The 14,877-nt window shown below is 39.5% G+C and overlaps 1 protein-coding gene and 1 long non-coding RNA gene across 2 annotated transcripts in view; one reads left to right on the top strand and one right to left on the bottom strand.

The window, feature by feature from the left end:
- Positions 1-112: 112 nt before the first annotated feature.
- AIFM1 (apoptosis inducing factor mitochondria associated 1) overlaps positions 113-14,877 on the top strand; it is a 28,265-nt gene continuing 13,500 nt past the window's right edge. Inside the window, exons 1-6 of the mRNA XM_082445344.1 lie at positions 113-367; positions 7,706-7,851; positions 12,056-12,155; positions 13,145-13,269; positions 13,394-13,524; positions 14,772-14,862. Of these exons, the coding sequence (XP_082301470.1) occupies positions 262-367; positions 7,706-7,851; positions 12,056-12,155; positions 13,145-13,269; positions 13,394-13,524; positions 14,772-14,862 (699 nt within the window). The 5' untranslated portion in view covers positions 113-261. The remainder of the gene's footprint in view (positions 368-7,705; positions 7,852-12,055; positions 12,156-13,144; positions 13,270-13,393; positions 13,525-14,771; positions 14,863-14,877) is intronic.
- Positions 378-14,877, bottom strand: part of LOC309652029 — a 42,032-nt gene continuing 27,532 nt past the window's right edge. The window contains exon 4 of the long non-coding RNA XR_014258513.1: positions 378-5,806. This is a non-coding gene — a long non-coding RNA (uncharacterized lncRNA). The remainder of the gene's footprint in view (positions 5,807-14,877) is intronic.

Below are 14,877 nucleotides of genomic sequence, written 5' to 3'. Positions count from 1 at the left end.
GCTTCTCCCCGTGCGGACCAATCGCAATGCGGCGCTGAGCGTTACGCCTGCGCAGTAGGTCTCCAGTCGCGCTTCCCCTTCCCCTGCTCTAGAAGGCCGGCTTAGCTGTCCAATGCCCACCCGGGGCTGGGAGGAGGAGCCTACGTAGAGTGCGTGTGAAGGGAGCCGGAGGAACGGGCCAAGGCCCACGGTGTTTGACCTGTGGGTACGTGCTTAAGAAGAAAGGAAAGGAGGAGGAGGTCCAGAGTAGCGGTTGCCGAAATGTACCGGTGTGGAGGCCTGGCGGCGGGTGCTTTGAAGCAGAAGCTGGCGCCCTTGGTGCGGACGGTGTGCGTCCGAGGCCCGAGGCAGAGGAACCGGCTCCCAGGTGACTGACCCATCCCGGACAAACCCCACCTTGAAGACCAAGGGCCTGGGTTCTACAGGCTCCCTATGCCCCTCAGGCCTCCCCCCCCCACCCCCACCCCTGGGGAAAAACTATAAACACACTTACAGTCGCGTGAATTCCGAATTGGCGGGATCCAAACCGTGAGTTTCGCAAGCCGGTGCCGGCCTGACCTTCAAGGGATTTGAGCCCAGTAGTCAGTCGGCTTGAGGCCTTTTCCTGGGACGGTTTGCTGTTCAGGTATAACAGAACAGCTGGCTGTCTCGTATTGTCCAATGCCACCTCCCGGCCACCCCCAGTTCGCCTTTTTAGAGCAATGAGGTGAAGTAGACTTTGTCATTTATCGATTGAGAGACTTTAAGCAGGACACTTAAGCCCTACGCCTCAGTTCCTTCTGTAAATGAGCATATTACCTGCCTACCTTCCAAACCCCAGATCAGATTCATAGATTTGAGTGCCCTGTGAAACAGAAACAGTGCAATCAGTGCAAGTAAGGAGTCAGTACGCCGTGCGCCAGCCACGGGGAAGAGTTGGCCCAGAATTAGTCTGAGATGCCTGCTCAGTGTAATTCTTGGTAGTCTCAACGCTTCGAACAAACAGTTTGCAGAACGCATTGTATTTGCCCTCCCTGAAGTTGTTTCAGCAAATTTTAGAGCTAGAAGGGATTTCGTAGTAAAGTTCAGCCCACTCATTTTATAGATAATAAACCGAGGCACAGAGAGGTGAAATTGCTTGCCCAAGGTCACATACCTAAGTAACAGGCAGAGCAAAGGTTAGTTTGCCAGTCTCTAGGTCCCTAATCCTCTTGCCTCAACTCCACACTGCTTCCTAAAGTTTGACCTCAAAAGGTTAAGGATTAATCCGGTTCCCCTTTAGCCCATTGGGCATCAGATTCCTTGAATTTATCTAAGCATGTCTTGAGCCTGCTGATTTCCAACCCGCACAATTTCAGGGGGGTAAAGAATTATCCACCTGTAGGAGGTGCTGTTTTGTTGTTCTTGTTTCTTTTATCAATCATCTTTGGCCACCCGAGGATATTCACATTTGCTATGTCAGTGTGGAACTGCCTTGAGGCCTTTTCAATTTGGAACTGCCTTCTGGGTGCTTTAAAAAAAAAAGTGGAAAATATTTCCCTTAGATTGTGAGAGTCTACGGAAATGTGCATTTGAATAGTTTTTCCAGTTGCTGTGCCTCAAGAAAATGTTTCCTGATGGGTATACCTGACGTATGTTCTAAGACATGTTGCTTTGGGAACTTAAAAACCAGATTAGATTTTAAAAACTAACCTCCTGTCTATGATGTCATCTGTATGGGTTTTGTGCATTGAAATGAGGATGCTCTATGTAAGTTGGACAGAAATTTAGGTAAGCTGAAGATTTTCATTCACACTGGGCTTTCAAACTTTGTGTACTTATTTTGCTTAAAACTCACAACTTTTGCCAGCATTCTGAAGTCTGACCAAAAGTTCACATCAATTAAGTATGGATTTGCAAAGGTAAATTGATTTATGAGACATCTGAGGTGGTTGGTGATATTAGAACTACTGAAAAATACTCACTGAAAATGTTCTTTTCCATTGCATGACTTTATTTTAAGGCAGTCTGCTGTAGAATATATTCTGACTTCTCGACATATCCATCATTTCTTTGTATACACTTACTCTTTGTCCTTTGGCCAAGCACCAGAGTATAACATCATTACCTTTAGCAGTGGGTGGGGGTGGTTACAATTTCAAAAAGCAATGCTTCTGTCATTTAAGGAATCAACCTTGTTTTCTGGCTTGATTACTGATTGCTTTTAATCTGGTTTCTTTTGCGCATAGCAGCATTTACCATATGTTTTTGCATAGATCAGAAAGAGGCATTGTTTGTTGATATGCCATTTCCCCTCCGTTTTTCCCTTCCTCCCCACTAGTTCTTTGCCAGGATTACAGCAAACTTGAAACCTCCCTTGAAACATCTCATCCACATCTGTCACCATTGTCAGGTTCATTTCCATTATATGTTGCCTTTTACCTTAAAACCATAATTGCTATTATTTGTTTATTTACTTTATTTGGATGCTCTGCCTCTTTCCAGAAATGATTAAAGGTAATTAATAGTCACCACTTTATATCTGCATTCAGCACTGAGCAGATTGGTTAGGTAGTAGATATTTTCTGTTCTGTAGTATTTTATTTGGTTATCAAACATTGTGCCACCGATGTGATCAGACTGATCACCGACCCCTGAGGTGAGGGTCAAATGTTTGAACATTTTTCTCTGTTCAGAATCCTTCTCACCTCTTTAAAAAGGAAACTGGACATCTTGTGGGCAAGGATCCAGGCTTCCTGGACACTGCCAAATGACACTTTCTTTGAAGCCTAGAAGATGAGCCTTTACCCACTCTTTCTGCTGAGGCAAAACTTTCCAGAAGAAAATTTTAACAAGTCAGCATTTTCTGCAACCAATTAATATGTTGTATTTTCTAGACATTTTCTAATATTTTAAGGGAGTTGTTGCATATTGTAAGTTTTATGTTTCCAAAACTTGCCTGGTCATATAAATTGAGTGGAGGGCCAACCCTAAAAGTACTGAATGAGAATCTCTAGGAGAGAGCCTTGGGAATTTATATTTAACAAGCCCCTTGATGTAATTCATATGATCAGGCAAGTTTGGAAACTACTGTTCTGATGAATAATGACTCTTTCCCTTCCGTTCCTCTGACCTAAGGATTAAAAACCAAACTGAGCAGCCTTGAGTCTCTTGTGATTTGTGTCAGGTTCATTTTCTGATATTCAGAATAGTAGCAGCCGTTCTCCCCTCCTAAACTATACGCTGTCTGAGACAGGAGTTATGTCATATTTATCTTTGTGTCCTCAGCATTTTGTACAGTCTCTGGCACGTGGTGAATTCTCAGTGACTGAACCCTAGTACTGTGAAGGACTTAACTTTGCAGAATAGAGTTAGATTTTTTTTTTCTGTCTTCTAAATCATTTTTCTTCTGGTGCCTTCAGAGTGTTTCACACAAGAGGCATCTAACTACAATGGACAGATCATCTAGGCTTGTCCTATCCTGTGTTTTATCCATGTCAGAAAAATAAGTTTGACATTCAGAAAACAAGATTCAAGAGCATATAGACCTCTTAACCACTTGAGATTCCTAGGTGCCTCAATTGTGTGGATGTATTTCTGGAAAAGGCCTTCTGGGAGTATGGAAAAACAGGAGATTATGAAATCTACAGAAATGAATTTGCTAATTTAGGTACTATTCTAATGCTAGCCTGTGGTATTTGAAGTTACTAATTTATTATTAAGCAGCCTGTACAATGGGATATGGCCAAAACTTCTTTGCAAAGAATTCTTCAAAATGTTCAGTCCTTATCAGTAGAACTGGGAAGAATTTCTACTTCCTTATTTTATTCATTAATTCAAGAAATATTTGTTGAGCAAACACCTACAGGAATTGAATCTTTGCACGATATAATGAATATAGGCAATAATGTTGTATTATCAGACTTGCTAAGAGACTAGATCTTAATTATTCCAATCACTAAAAAGAAATGATAATTATATGACACAGTAGAGGTTCTAATTATCGCTAAAATGGCAATCATATTATTATGTATAAATGATCAAATTTAAAAAAAAAAGAATTGAATCCTAAGTGTGAGGAAGGAAGCTCTACCTCTGTACATGTGGTCTGACTGCAGAAGATCTAAAACAAGTAGATTGGGGCAATAAGAAGTCAAGGAGTAAGGTGGCTTTCCCACATTAATAAGACAAGTGAAAAGGCATGTTTCAGTCATAATGTAAAATCTCCTAAAACTTTGAGGCTATGGGGGGAAAGGAGTGGGAATAATTTTATAGGTAAAAGAAAATTGGAGGGAAAATATGAACATCCATACAATATTATCACCTTTTACAAAATTAAAGTCACTAGGTATGTAAAAAGTTGGTTTGTTAATGACAGTATTGTATTATATTTCTTTTCAAGCAATAGTTTAAATGTAAATCCATTTACTTTGTAAAAAATCAATTTACTTTTTTTTTTTTTAAAGGAACTCCTTTATTTATTTATTTATTTCTGGCTGTGTCGGGTCTTCGTTTCTGTGCGAGGGCTTTCTCTAGTTGCGGCAAGCGGGGGCCACTCTTCATCGCGGTGCGCGGGCCTCTCACTATCGCGGCCTCTCTTGTTGCGGAGCACAGGCTCCAGACGCGCAGGCTCAGTAGTTGTGGCTCACGGGCCTAGTTGCTCCGCGGCATGTGGGATCTTCCCAGACCGGGGCCCGAACCCGTGTCTCCTGCATTGGCAGGCAGATCTCAACCACTGCGCCACCAGGGAAGCCCTCAATTTACTTTTTTTAAAACATCTTTATTGGAGTATAATTGCTTTACAATGGTGTGTTAGTTTCTGCTGTATAACAAAGTGAATCAGCTATATGTATACATATATCCCCATATCCCCTCCCTTTTGCGTCTCCCTCCCACCCTCCCTATCCCACCCCGCTAGGTGGTCACAAAGCACAGAGCTGATCTCCCTGTGCTATGCGGCTGCTTCCCACTAGCTATCTAGTTTACATTTGGTAGTGTATATATGTCCATGCCACTCTCTCACTTCGTCCCAGCTTACCCTTCCCCTTCCCTGTGTCCTCAAATCCATTCTCTACGTCTGCGTCTTTATTCCTGTCCTGACCCTAGGTTCTTTAGAACCTTTTTTTTTTTTTTTTAGAGAAATGCAAGTCAAAACTACAATGAGGTATGACGGTCAGAATGGCCATCATCAAAAAATCTACAATCAGTGCTGGAGAGGGTGTGGAGAAAAGGGAACCCTCTTGCACTGTTGGTGGGAATGTGAATTGATACAGCCACTATGGAGAACAGTATGGAGGTTCCTTAAAAAACTAAAAATAGAACTACCATATGACCCAGCAATCTCACTGCTGGGCATATACCCTGAGAAAACCAATTTACTTTTAAATGTCTTTTTTTGTGTGCAAATTGAGGCAAGAACTGCTGAACTAACCCAAATCTACACCTTTAGTTTTATGTTTGTGAAAAGCAAGCAAAATCAGAATATTATATTAAATTATTATATTAAAGCAAAGTTATTATTATTTCTGTATTTAGGATCTTCTAGAGGGATAAATGGAATTTTAAAAGCATTTATTTTCAGTAAAAAAAAACTTGGAGTGAAGGTAAGGGACAAAACTAAATTATTTGTACTAAGCCATGTGGAACTTTTTCTACCCAGTTTCATTTTCTAAGCTCTGAGAGTTGTCAGTTTCTATTTCCGATGCTTCATCGTTTTTATGGACTTCTGAAAATCAAAAGCTTGCCCAGATCGAGATAAGCTTCTCCACTCTTGCACATGTTTTTATTTTCGTGATTTGTTGTTATTTCCAAATATAAGCCGTTTTATTTCATGTGGTGATGAAGGATTCTAAAACAGGAAAGAAATAAAAACAGTAGAGAAAAATACATTTCCAGTTCTAAGAATATAGGTCCATAGTCTCTTATCTATAATCTAGAAATCAAAATAGGACTAAAAATCAAGTTTTTGTAAGTCATTTGTCAGTAAAACCTGACCTGAACTGGAGAGAAGCTACTTAGAGTCTTGTTTATTCCACTCGGTGTGCTTGGTCATAGAAACATTAATGTGTGTGACTGGGTTGCTGCCCCTTACTGTGTTGGGTGTTACTATACGGTGTATGCATTATATACTTAAAACCTAACAATTCCAAGTTCTGGAATGCACATGTTCCCAAGGATTTCAGGTAAGAGACTGCAGCCCCGTTTTGGACGTGTTTTTACCCCTCTGAGCCCTGTTATTGTGAAAGCAAGGGGGAAAGCTCCCTATTTCACATCTCTGCAAGTACATATGGAATAGCTACCGGCGCCGTTCTGTTTGTCTTTTAAAGCTTGGTCAGAGCAGAACATATCTACTTGCCTCTAGACCAGTGATTCTCAAAGTGTAGACTGGCGGCATCAGCATCACCTGGGAACTTGTTAGACATGCACATTCTTGAGCCCTATCCCAGATCCTCCAACTCAGAAACTCTGGGGGTAGGTCTGGCCATCCATGTTTTAGCAAACCCTCCAGGGGATTCTGATGCGCACTCAGGTTTTAGAACCACTGTTCTAGATCAGGATTGGCAAACTACAGCCCACAGGCCAAAGCCACATGCTTTTGTATGCCCCTTGAGCTAAAATTGGTTTTTACATTTTTCAGATGGCTGAAAAAAATTGTTAATAGACTATTTTTTGAAAATTATTTAAAATTCACATTTCAGTGTCCATTAACAAAGTTTTATTGGGACACAGTCACGCCCATTCATTTATATGTTATGGCTTTTGTGCAACATCAGCAGAATTGAGTAGTTGCAGCAGACACCATGTGGCCCGCAAACCTGAAAATATTTTCTATCTGGTTCTTTACAGAAAAAGTTTTGCAAACCCCTGTTCTAGGTCAATAGTCAACACGAGGAATATCACAAGCAGAGAAGGTGTTGAGACCTTCTTCCTTCATCTGAAAATGCCAGCATCCTCCTGGAGAAAGAAGTCTATGAAACTCTTACATTTCCATGTGTGAGCGTTGTTATGATCCTCAGATTCTTACATAGCTGTACCGAGTTTTTGCATCAACATAATCTTTGTATTATTTTGGAGGACTGAGAGCCAAGTATTGATAGTTGGTAGATATTTTAAATTTTGTCATTGTAAAAAATATTTCGTAGTCCAAAATTCTTCAGTTCTTTGGGGGAGATAAATTCACCTAATTTTTTTTTCTGGTTTTCTTCTAAGCTTTACCATTTCTGTCTTCCAGGACACATTGCCTTTCACACAAGACTAAACTGTATTCTGGTTAGATTGTGTTGCAGGAGTTTATTATTTTGTTCAAGGTTTGAACCAGCCATTTAGACTACTCCTTAAGTAGTTGTTAGCGTGTCCCAGGTAGCCTGTAGTTAACTTGTTATATCTATCTATTCAGTCATCTCTCCATGTTTACTTCATTTACGGTGAAGATGTGAAGAGAGAGGTATTTGATGAACTGCCCGTGTGTTTTTCATTACCTTTTCTGGAAGCTATAAATTCCTCCCTGGACAGCATTAAATTGTACTGTTAAAACTCCAACAACTTAAGAGTGTGCATTCTGATATCTGTTGTATTTGTGTGTACAGCTTTGAAGATTTTTTTCCCTTGGTCATTTGACAGTGAATATCACACAGCCCAATGGGCAGTTAAGTCTTTACTTGTACAGTGCATTGATGTTTAGTCATAAACATGTATTAACTATTTTATTTTTGTATGTGTGTATGTCTTAATAAATTGTGTTCCTTAGGCAACAACTTGTTCCAGCGATGGCATGTTCCTCTAGAACTCCAGATGACAAGACAAATGACTAGCTCTGGTGCATCAGGGGGCAAAATCGATAATTCTGTATTAGTCCTTATTGTGGGCTTATCAACAATAGGAGCTGGTGCATATGTAAGTAGAAAAGCAGCGTGTGTAAAGAAGCTGCCAAACAGCTCCCACTAATAGACTCAATACTTCTCTGCTTTAAGACTTTTACAACTAATTCTCCTTTCTCCTTTTGGAAAAATTTCCAAAAAGCCTTCTTTAAAGTGCCTGTTGTCTAATTTCCTATGAGAGCCAATTTGGGAATGACTGAAATTTAATCTCACGTTGATTATCTTTGCTTTTTTCACTTGTCTTTTTACACTTTACTTGAAAGCCTCTGCGTTTTCTTAGATTTGACTAATCCACAAAATTGTACCTTTTCTCTTGGATGTGACACACTAACCTGTGAATATGGTCAAAATTTATTGCAGCTCCTTAGCACAATATTTGATTTTGACCCATTTGTCAAATATTTTATTTTTCCTTAGTTTGGGATAATAAACATTTAAAAACAACAACCTTCAATCTGGCATTCCTGAAAGGAAAACTATCCCTGAATCTCACCCAAATACTAAATTATAGAGGTAGGCCTAGTATCTCCAGTTTTAGGATGGAGTTTGTGTGAGGTGGGAAGTATGGTTTTAACTGCTATGTGGTAGTACCACAATAATATCTCCTTAAATGAACTCTGATCAGCTTAGCTGGTCACAGAGGAGTTATTCTGTGGGCATTTTTCTTTAACTTGGCAGGGTTTACTGTGACTAAGCAGATCAGTCTAAAGTTGGATCATGTAAGGCTGAGTGAACCAACTTAGGTAACACCTAGTAACACCCTTGATTGAAGGAAGCTGTTTGTTTTACTTATTGAGAGCAAATGGTTGGATGACATTACAGTTTTAGTTCTTTCTACCCTGGTAAGATGGTGAACTTATCTTTGTTACTTGATGTAGGTTAAAAAAAAGGGGGGACATGAAAGTTATTTGCAGCTACTTAGATTATCATTCCCTGACCTAACTCCCAAGTGCACAAGAAAAGTAGACAGCTTTTGCCAGTTGTGGGTCAAATCAGAGTAAGAAATAGGTGAGCTCTGTCTGATAACAGACTTTGAGGAAATATACATTCTCCTCCATTCCTGGAGCAGCATTTTTTTCTTTTTTAGCACAGGGTAACCAAAAATGCTTCCCTGCCTTTGTGTTGAATGTTTCTTCATTAATACTTAGTGCTTTTTCTATTTCCTTTTGTTTCTTTCTTGGCCTTATCTTTACCTACAGTTGTGCAGTGTCATCACCTAGGATCCCCTTCTAGATCACTAGCGTCTACAGGTGCTTCTGGGAAAGATGGCAGCAGCCTAGTATACTTCTTAATTGTAGGAGCAACAGTCACTGGGGCAGGAGTTTATTATGTAAGATACTTACAGTAAAATATATTTTGGGGTAGGGTGGGTGAGACCATGGCACTAATGAAAACTTGATCCATTAGAATACGATGAAATATTCACAGCATGTGCTTTCTAGGTATTTATTAAAAGGACATTGTCAGTCACTAGGGAGTCCTCCAGTCTCATTCTTCAGACTGTGGAAGTCTTACCAGATATATCTAAAGCCATACATTTAATGATTATTATAAATCCTCATCATCAACCCTTTCTTTGAAACTTTTGCCAATTTCATAATTCTTTTTTTTTATGATGCTAAATTATATTGTGCTTTAGTGCTGCATACCTAACAAGACAGTCTCAAAGAGTAAACATTGAATGCAAGTAAAGGTAACTTGAACACCATCCATTTTGAATCATTTTAGGTAAAATGTAATTTTCGTGTTTTGTGGGAAACAGTAAATTAACCCTACTTTTATTGTGAAAAGGCATTTTATTGAATGCTTCGGAGGAGGTCCAAAAAGCCATAGAAATTGCAGTGTTCTTCCCGCTCACCCCCAGCCTCTATTTCAAGTAAATTCATTTGGCAGTGTCCCTTTTGTAATCTGTAATTTGGTCAAACTAGTGGCTGAAGTGGTACAAGCTAATGCATTCGTGTGGATAGCTTTCTTAAATGCCTCTCTTTCATAATTCAGATACTACCCTCTAAACCTTACCTTTTCCATTTTATAGCTCTCTCAACTTTTCCCATCAGTTCCACCCCATTCATTCAGAAATAGATTTAAATTGTTTGCACCTGATATGTTTGTAACAGTTGAAACCTATTAAACCTCTGGTTTATGTTGCTGTACCAGAGTTGGATGGCCTCCACAGAGCTGGCCAGGCGAATCTCTTAATGCCAGGCCACAAGATAGGGCCACTCACTGTTGCTTTCTCCTGCCTAGAAATGCCTGTGAAGCACAAGTTCCTCTCAAGCCATTCAGTTAAATGCCTCATTGCCCTCTGAGTTTATCCAACACTGGTAATAATAAAGCTGCTATATTATAGTGATTTCAGGTTAAATGATAAGCTTTTGTCTACCAAACTATTTTGTATAGTTTTATATTACATTTTAAATAATGAGGTGGCTTAGATTTGTCAGTGAGCAGAGTCAAGGTGGCCTTTAGAATATTTAGTGAGATTTAGTATTTGGGCCCTTTGCCATTGTTCAACTGATAGGACCACATTGCCTGACTCAGAAAATGAACTGTTTCCTTTCATATTCCTTTAAGATGAATATATGGCGTTATATTCATCTGTTTAGAAAAGTTGTCTGCTAACATATTTCATAAGTTTGTAGTTTTTCTTAACCTGACATGTATTCATGTCACTAACTGAAAATCTGTGCAAACTGGGGAGACAGAAACACACGGGGGAAAAAGGTAACTTTTTATTTAGTATGTCTGTAAACTTATTTTTATATCGGAACATTTACTTAAAAGCTAAATATATAAATATATATGTATATAAATATGTGACAAACCTCTTTCTTGTCCTTTCCCCACTAAACCTCAAGATATTTCTTGGTCTGCTCTTCCCCTCGTGTGTGAAGCCATTAGGAGGTATGAGAGGCCCTAGGCTATTTTTGGATATCCCTCTTAATGTGAACATGACCCCAGTTTATTTCTCTGTTCACTCACACTGACCAGCTTAAGCCGTCTTTTTAGGTAAATGTCCCTTTCTTAAAATAAATATTTTTTTAAGGAATGAGTAAATGCTGGACTTGTGTATGATATCTGATGCCAAGATAAAAAAACTTTCTTCCTGAAGTTAATGTTAGTTGAATTCAGTTTATGAATTTGATGAATTTAGTGGTAAATTCAAGGAATAACCATTATCTTTAAACATACAGTACTTAATTTTCTAGTCCATTCATATCATATGTTAGATGTTTCCAAGCTCATAAATGTCAAGTCCAGGTCTGAGAGTCCAGGTTCCTTACTGCAGCACATTGCCTAGTGGGCTGCTTTGTAAGGGGCTCATAGAAGTATTCTTAGAACATATTTTATGATACTTCCTCTGATTGTCCTTACTTTCTCCTCCAATTAATTAACAATCTGGGATTTCAACTGACATATGGTCACTTAAATTCCTATCTTATTGACCCTGTGGGGTACAAAAGAGCAAAAGTGTTGTAATTAAAACAAGTCATTCTTGCCTACTGCTTTTTTAAAAATCTTCAATAAATTCTGATGCTGTATTTAAAAAAAAAAAACTAGTCAGTGCTAAGGTACCCTTCTTCAATTTGAAAGGATAGAGAAGATAGTATATTTGAAATATAGTAGGTGTTTAAGCGAGACGTTTGCCCATTAAGTATCTGAGTGTCATAAAAGGATAGGCCATTGAGGGAAAGATGGGTTACTCTATAAGGCTAGGCATACTGGCGGACATGCTTCAGGGCATTATCTAAGTACTTAGCGAAACTTGGGACATCTACCAAGAAAACCTATGTCCCAGCTTCCTACTCAGGACCATATAGATTGGTTTCACAGGTAGTATCCAGCATAGTCCAAAACCCCTTTTATAAAGTTTAGCTCTTCCTAGCACTTTTTTCTTCCAGTATAAAATGTTTTTCTTTTTTCTTTAGCTGTACCTTCAGAATTAAATATGAGGAAAATTCTTCACATAGAGCCTAAGGAAATCTGAAACTGCAACATTTCCATCTACTTACCTGTATTCTTTCCACACCAAGTGTGTACACACTTGGTATTTTTTATTTCTTAAGAAAATAATTTTTGCCTTAGTGATTCTAACATAGAAGAACTTACCTCATGTAGACAAAAGCTTCTCATTTAATTGAAAGATAATGAATGTTACTTATGGTATGAGCTAGCTAGCTGTATGATGAAATAAGTTTTCTCCATGTTTGGGTCTTCAGGCCTACAAGACAATAAAAGATGACCAAAAAAGATACAATGAAAGAATTTCAGGGTTAGGGCTGACACCAGAAGAGAAACAGAAAAGGGCCACATCATCTGGTGAGTATGATTTGAGACTCAATATATAAAGGGAAAGTTATAAACAATTTGGGTGCTGTGCTTTGCGGGTATATTGTTTAGACACGATGATGCTGTGAGATTGTAAGCTTCCAGAAACTGTGGTATTACCCCAGACCGGGGAGCAATTTGTTACAGTGTTTGACTGTAATTTGGGTTTGAGAATAAAATTAGTGATAATTATGATTGGTTGTTTTTCTTTATATTAGACCCTTAAGGGCAAGCTTTAAATAAAAAATGCAAGCTTGGCAAGGAAAATTATTGGAAAAGAGATGAAGGCCTTTTTTTTCCATGAGGACATTCTTTTGGTCTGTTTTGTTCCCCTTTTGAGTCTTTGGAGTTTCAATTTGTTAAAGATATATCTGTTTCCCTAAAGCATATAGCTCTAGCCATCACTTCCATCCCACACATCTGGCTTGATTTTTCAGAGAGGAGTGTTTTAATCCTTTAATAAGCCCCACGACTCTGGGTAGGCAATTTCCATTGCTTTCCTTCATACCACCTCCTTAGTTTTGAACATTGTTTAATAATCCACAATTGATCTGCTGGGTTTTCCCCCTTTATTGCTAACAAAAGGTGAAACTGAACTTGATATGTTCCTGTTGGTCATTAAGAAATTAATGGGAAGGGCAGAAGCTTTCTAATATATACTTTCTAATATATTTTAGAAATAGCTAAACACTAAGCTAGGTTCTAGTTCTGAGAGACTTAGTGAGTGAATGACATTGGCCAAATTATTCACCTCTTTTTTGGGTATTTTTCACTTATGAAATGCAAGGAATGCTTCCTTCTCCTATACTATCAGAATGCAATGAAATTTGATAAGATTAATGTAGCTGCAGTGTTTTGCTAGCTTTTTATGTAAAGGATTGAGCCAAGTGCAAGGTGTTTTTGTTTTTTTTTTTAAATAGTGGCAAGGAGTTGTCTGAGACTTAAAAAAAAATTCACCCTGTCTGGTCTTTTGCTTACAGCTCCAGAAGGAGAGCCAGTTCCTGAAGTCAGGGTACCAAGTCACATTCCATTCCTGCTCATCGGTGGAGGCACTGCTGCTTTTGCTGCAGCCAGATCCATCCGGGCTCGGGACCCTGGGGCCAGGGTAAGGCACATACTGTCCTGCTTGGCATGGAGGGTGCGGTCTGCAAGCACTTAGCCAATGTGAACGCTTTATTTGCCTCTTAAATGACTTGGCTCTGATAAGTATCATTGTTTTGTGTCTAAAGGTACTAATCGTATCTGAAGATCCTGAGCTGCCATACATGAGACCTCCTCTTTCAAAAGAACTGTGGTTTTCAGATGATCCAAATGTCACAAAGACACTGCGATTCAAACAATGGAATGGGAAAGAGAGGAGGTCTGTTGACTTATGTAAAATGGGTCCGACCAGCAACTTCAGCTAAGCACAAAGAGTAGGTCAGGATTTTGCATGAACCGCATGTAGTGAGTAGGACAGATGACTTGGCTGCACACTGGAGTCCGCTGTGGTACACACTTGGTATAGCTTATAGGCAACAACAGGCTATAGTGGCAAGAGTCCTGGATTCTGTTAACCAGATCTACCAACAACTGAAGATGTAATGTTGGCCTCTGAAGCACTAATGCTCCTGTTTCCAGGACCTTTGTGTTAGACGTCTCTAGTGAAGAGCAGCTCAGCCTGTGTTGTCACTTCTTCACACCTGCCTAGGCATGTCCCATAAAAGCAAAAAAAAAAAAAAGAAACTGTTCAGTGGCACTTCCTTGGATGCCCTAGGAGGCACTCAGAATTGGGGGTATATAGTGGGAACACTGTAAGGAAGAACCTCTATTAAAATGTTTGCATGAGAGACTTGGAAATACAAGTCAAGAAGCCCTTTCCTTTTAAAAGACTCCTTGGATCTCCTGAGTCCAGTACCGTGTTCTTTGGGTATCAGTTTTTTTTCTCATTAGTGGATCCCTTTGACACTGGACTAAATTTTATAAATCTACCTGCCTCCCTCACTCGTATTATCATGTCCTTCTCTCAGGCAGGATGCATACTTCCAGTTATGTTATCCATCCCTTAATTAATATTTCATGGTTACTGTCTACTGTTTGAGGCAAAATCATCTCAGGAGCTAGACCTAGTTGTCCATTGACCAGTGCCATTCTGGACAGCTCGTTTGGGTGGATGTGCATACCAGCTCCTTGGACACTCCTCGTGTTCTAACTTTGAAAGGAACCTAAATCCAGAGCAGGGTTTCTCGACCTCGGCACTATTGACCTTTAGGGTTGGATAATTCTTTGTTTTGGAGGCCTTGTCTGTGCATCGTAGGATGTTTAACAGCATCCCTGGCCTCTACCCACTAGATACCAGAAGCATCCTCCCCCAAAGCTATTATAGCGAAAAATGTATCCAGACATTGTCAAATGTCCCTGGTAGGCAAAACTGCTCCCAGTTGAGACTCACTAGTGTAAAACACCTCTGTATAAGTAAGTTGCGACCAAGATTTAGTGGCCTTGGAGACTTACTTTAGAAAATGTTCCTAAAAGTTTTCCATGGTGGAAGCAATTTTACTAGAGCTCTGGGGGAAGTTGATAGCAGTTCCAGGTACTTATAACATTTTTTCCCTTTTCTCCATACAGCATATATTTCCAGCCACCTTCTTTCTATGTCTCTGCTCAGGAGCTGGCTCACATTGAGAATGGTGGTGTGGCCGTCCTCACTGGGAAGAAGGTGAGCTAGTAGGCT

The sequence above is a fragment of the Balaenoptera physalus genome (assembly GCF_965194825.1).
Source record: "Balaenoptera physalus genome assembly, chromosome: X".
Taxonomy (NCBI): domain Eukaryota; kingdom Metazoa; phylum Chordata; class Mammalia; order Artiodactyla; family Balaenopteridae; genus Balaenoptera; species Balaenoptera physalus.
Note: the sequence above shows the minus strand (reverse complement) of the source record. Positions and strands in the feature narration are given on the sequence as shown.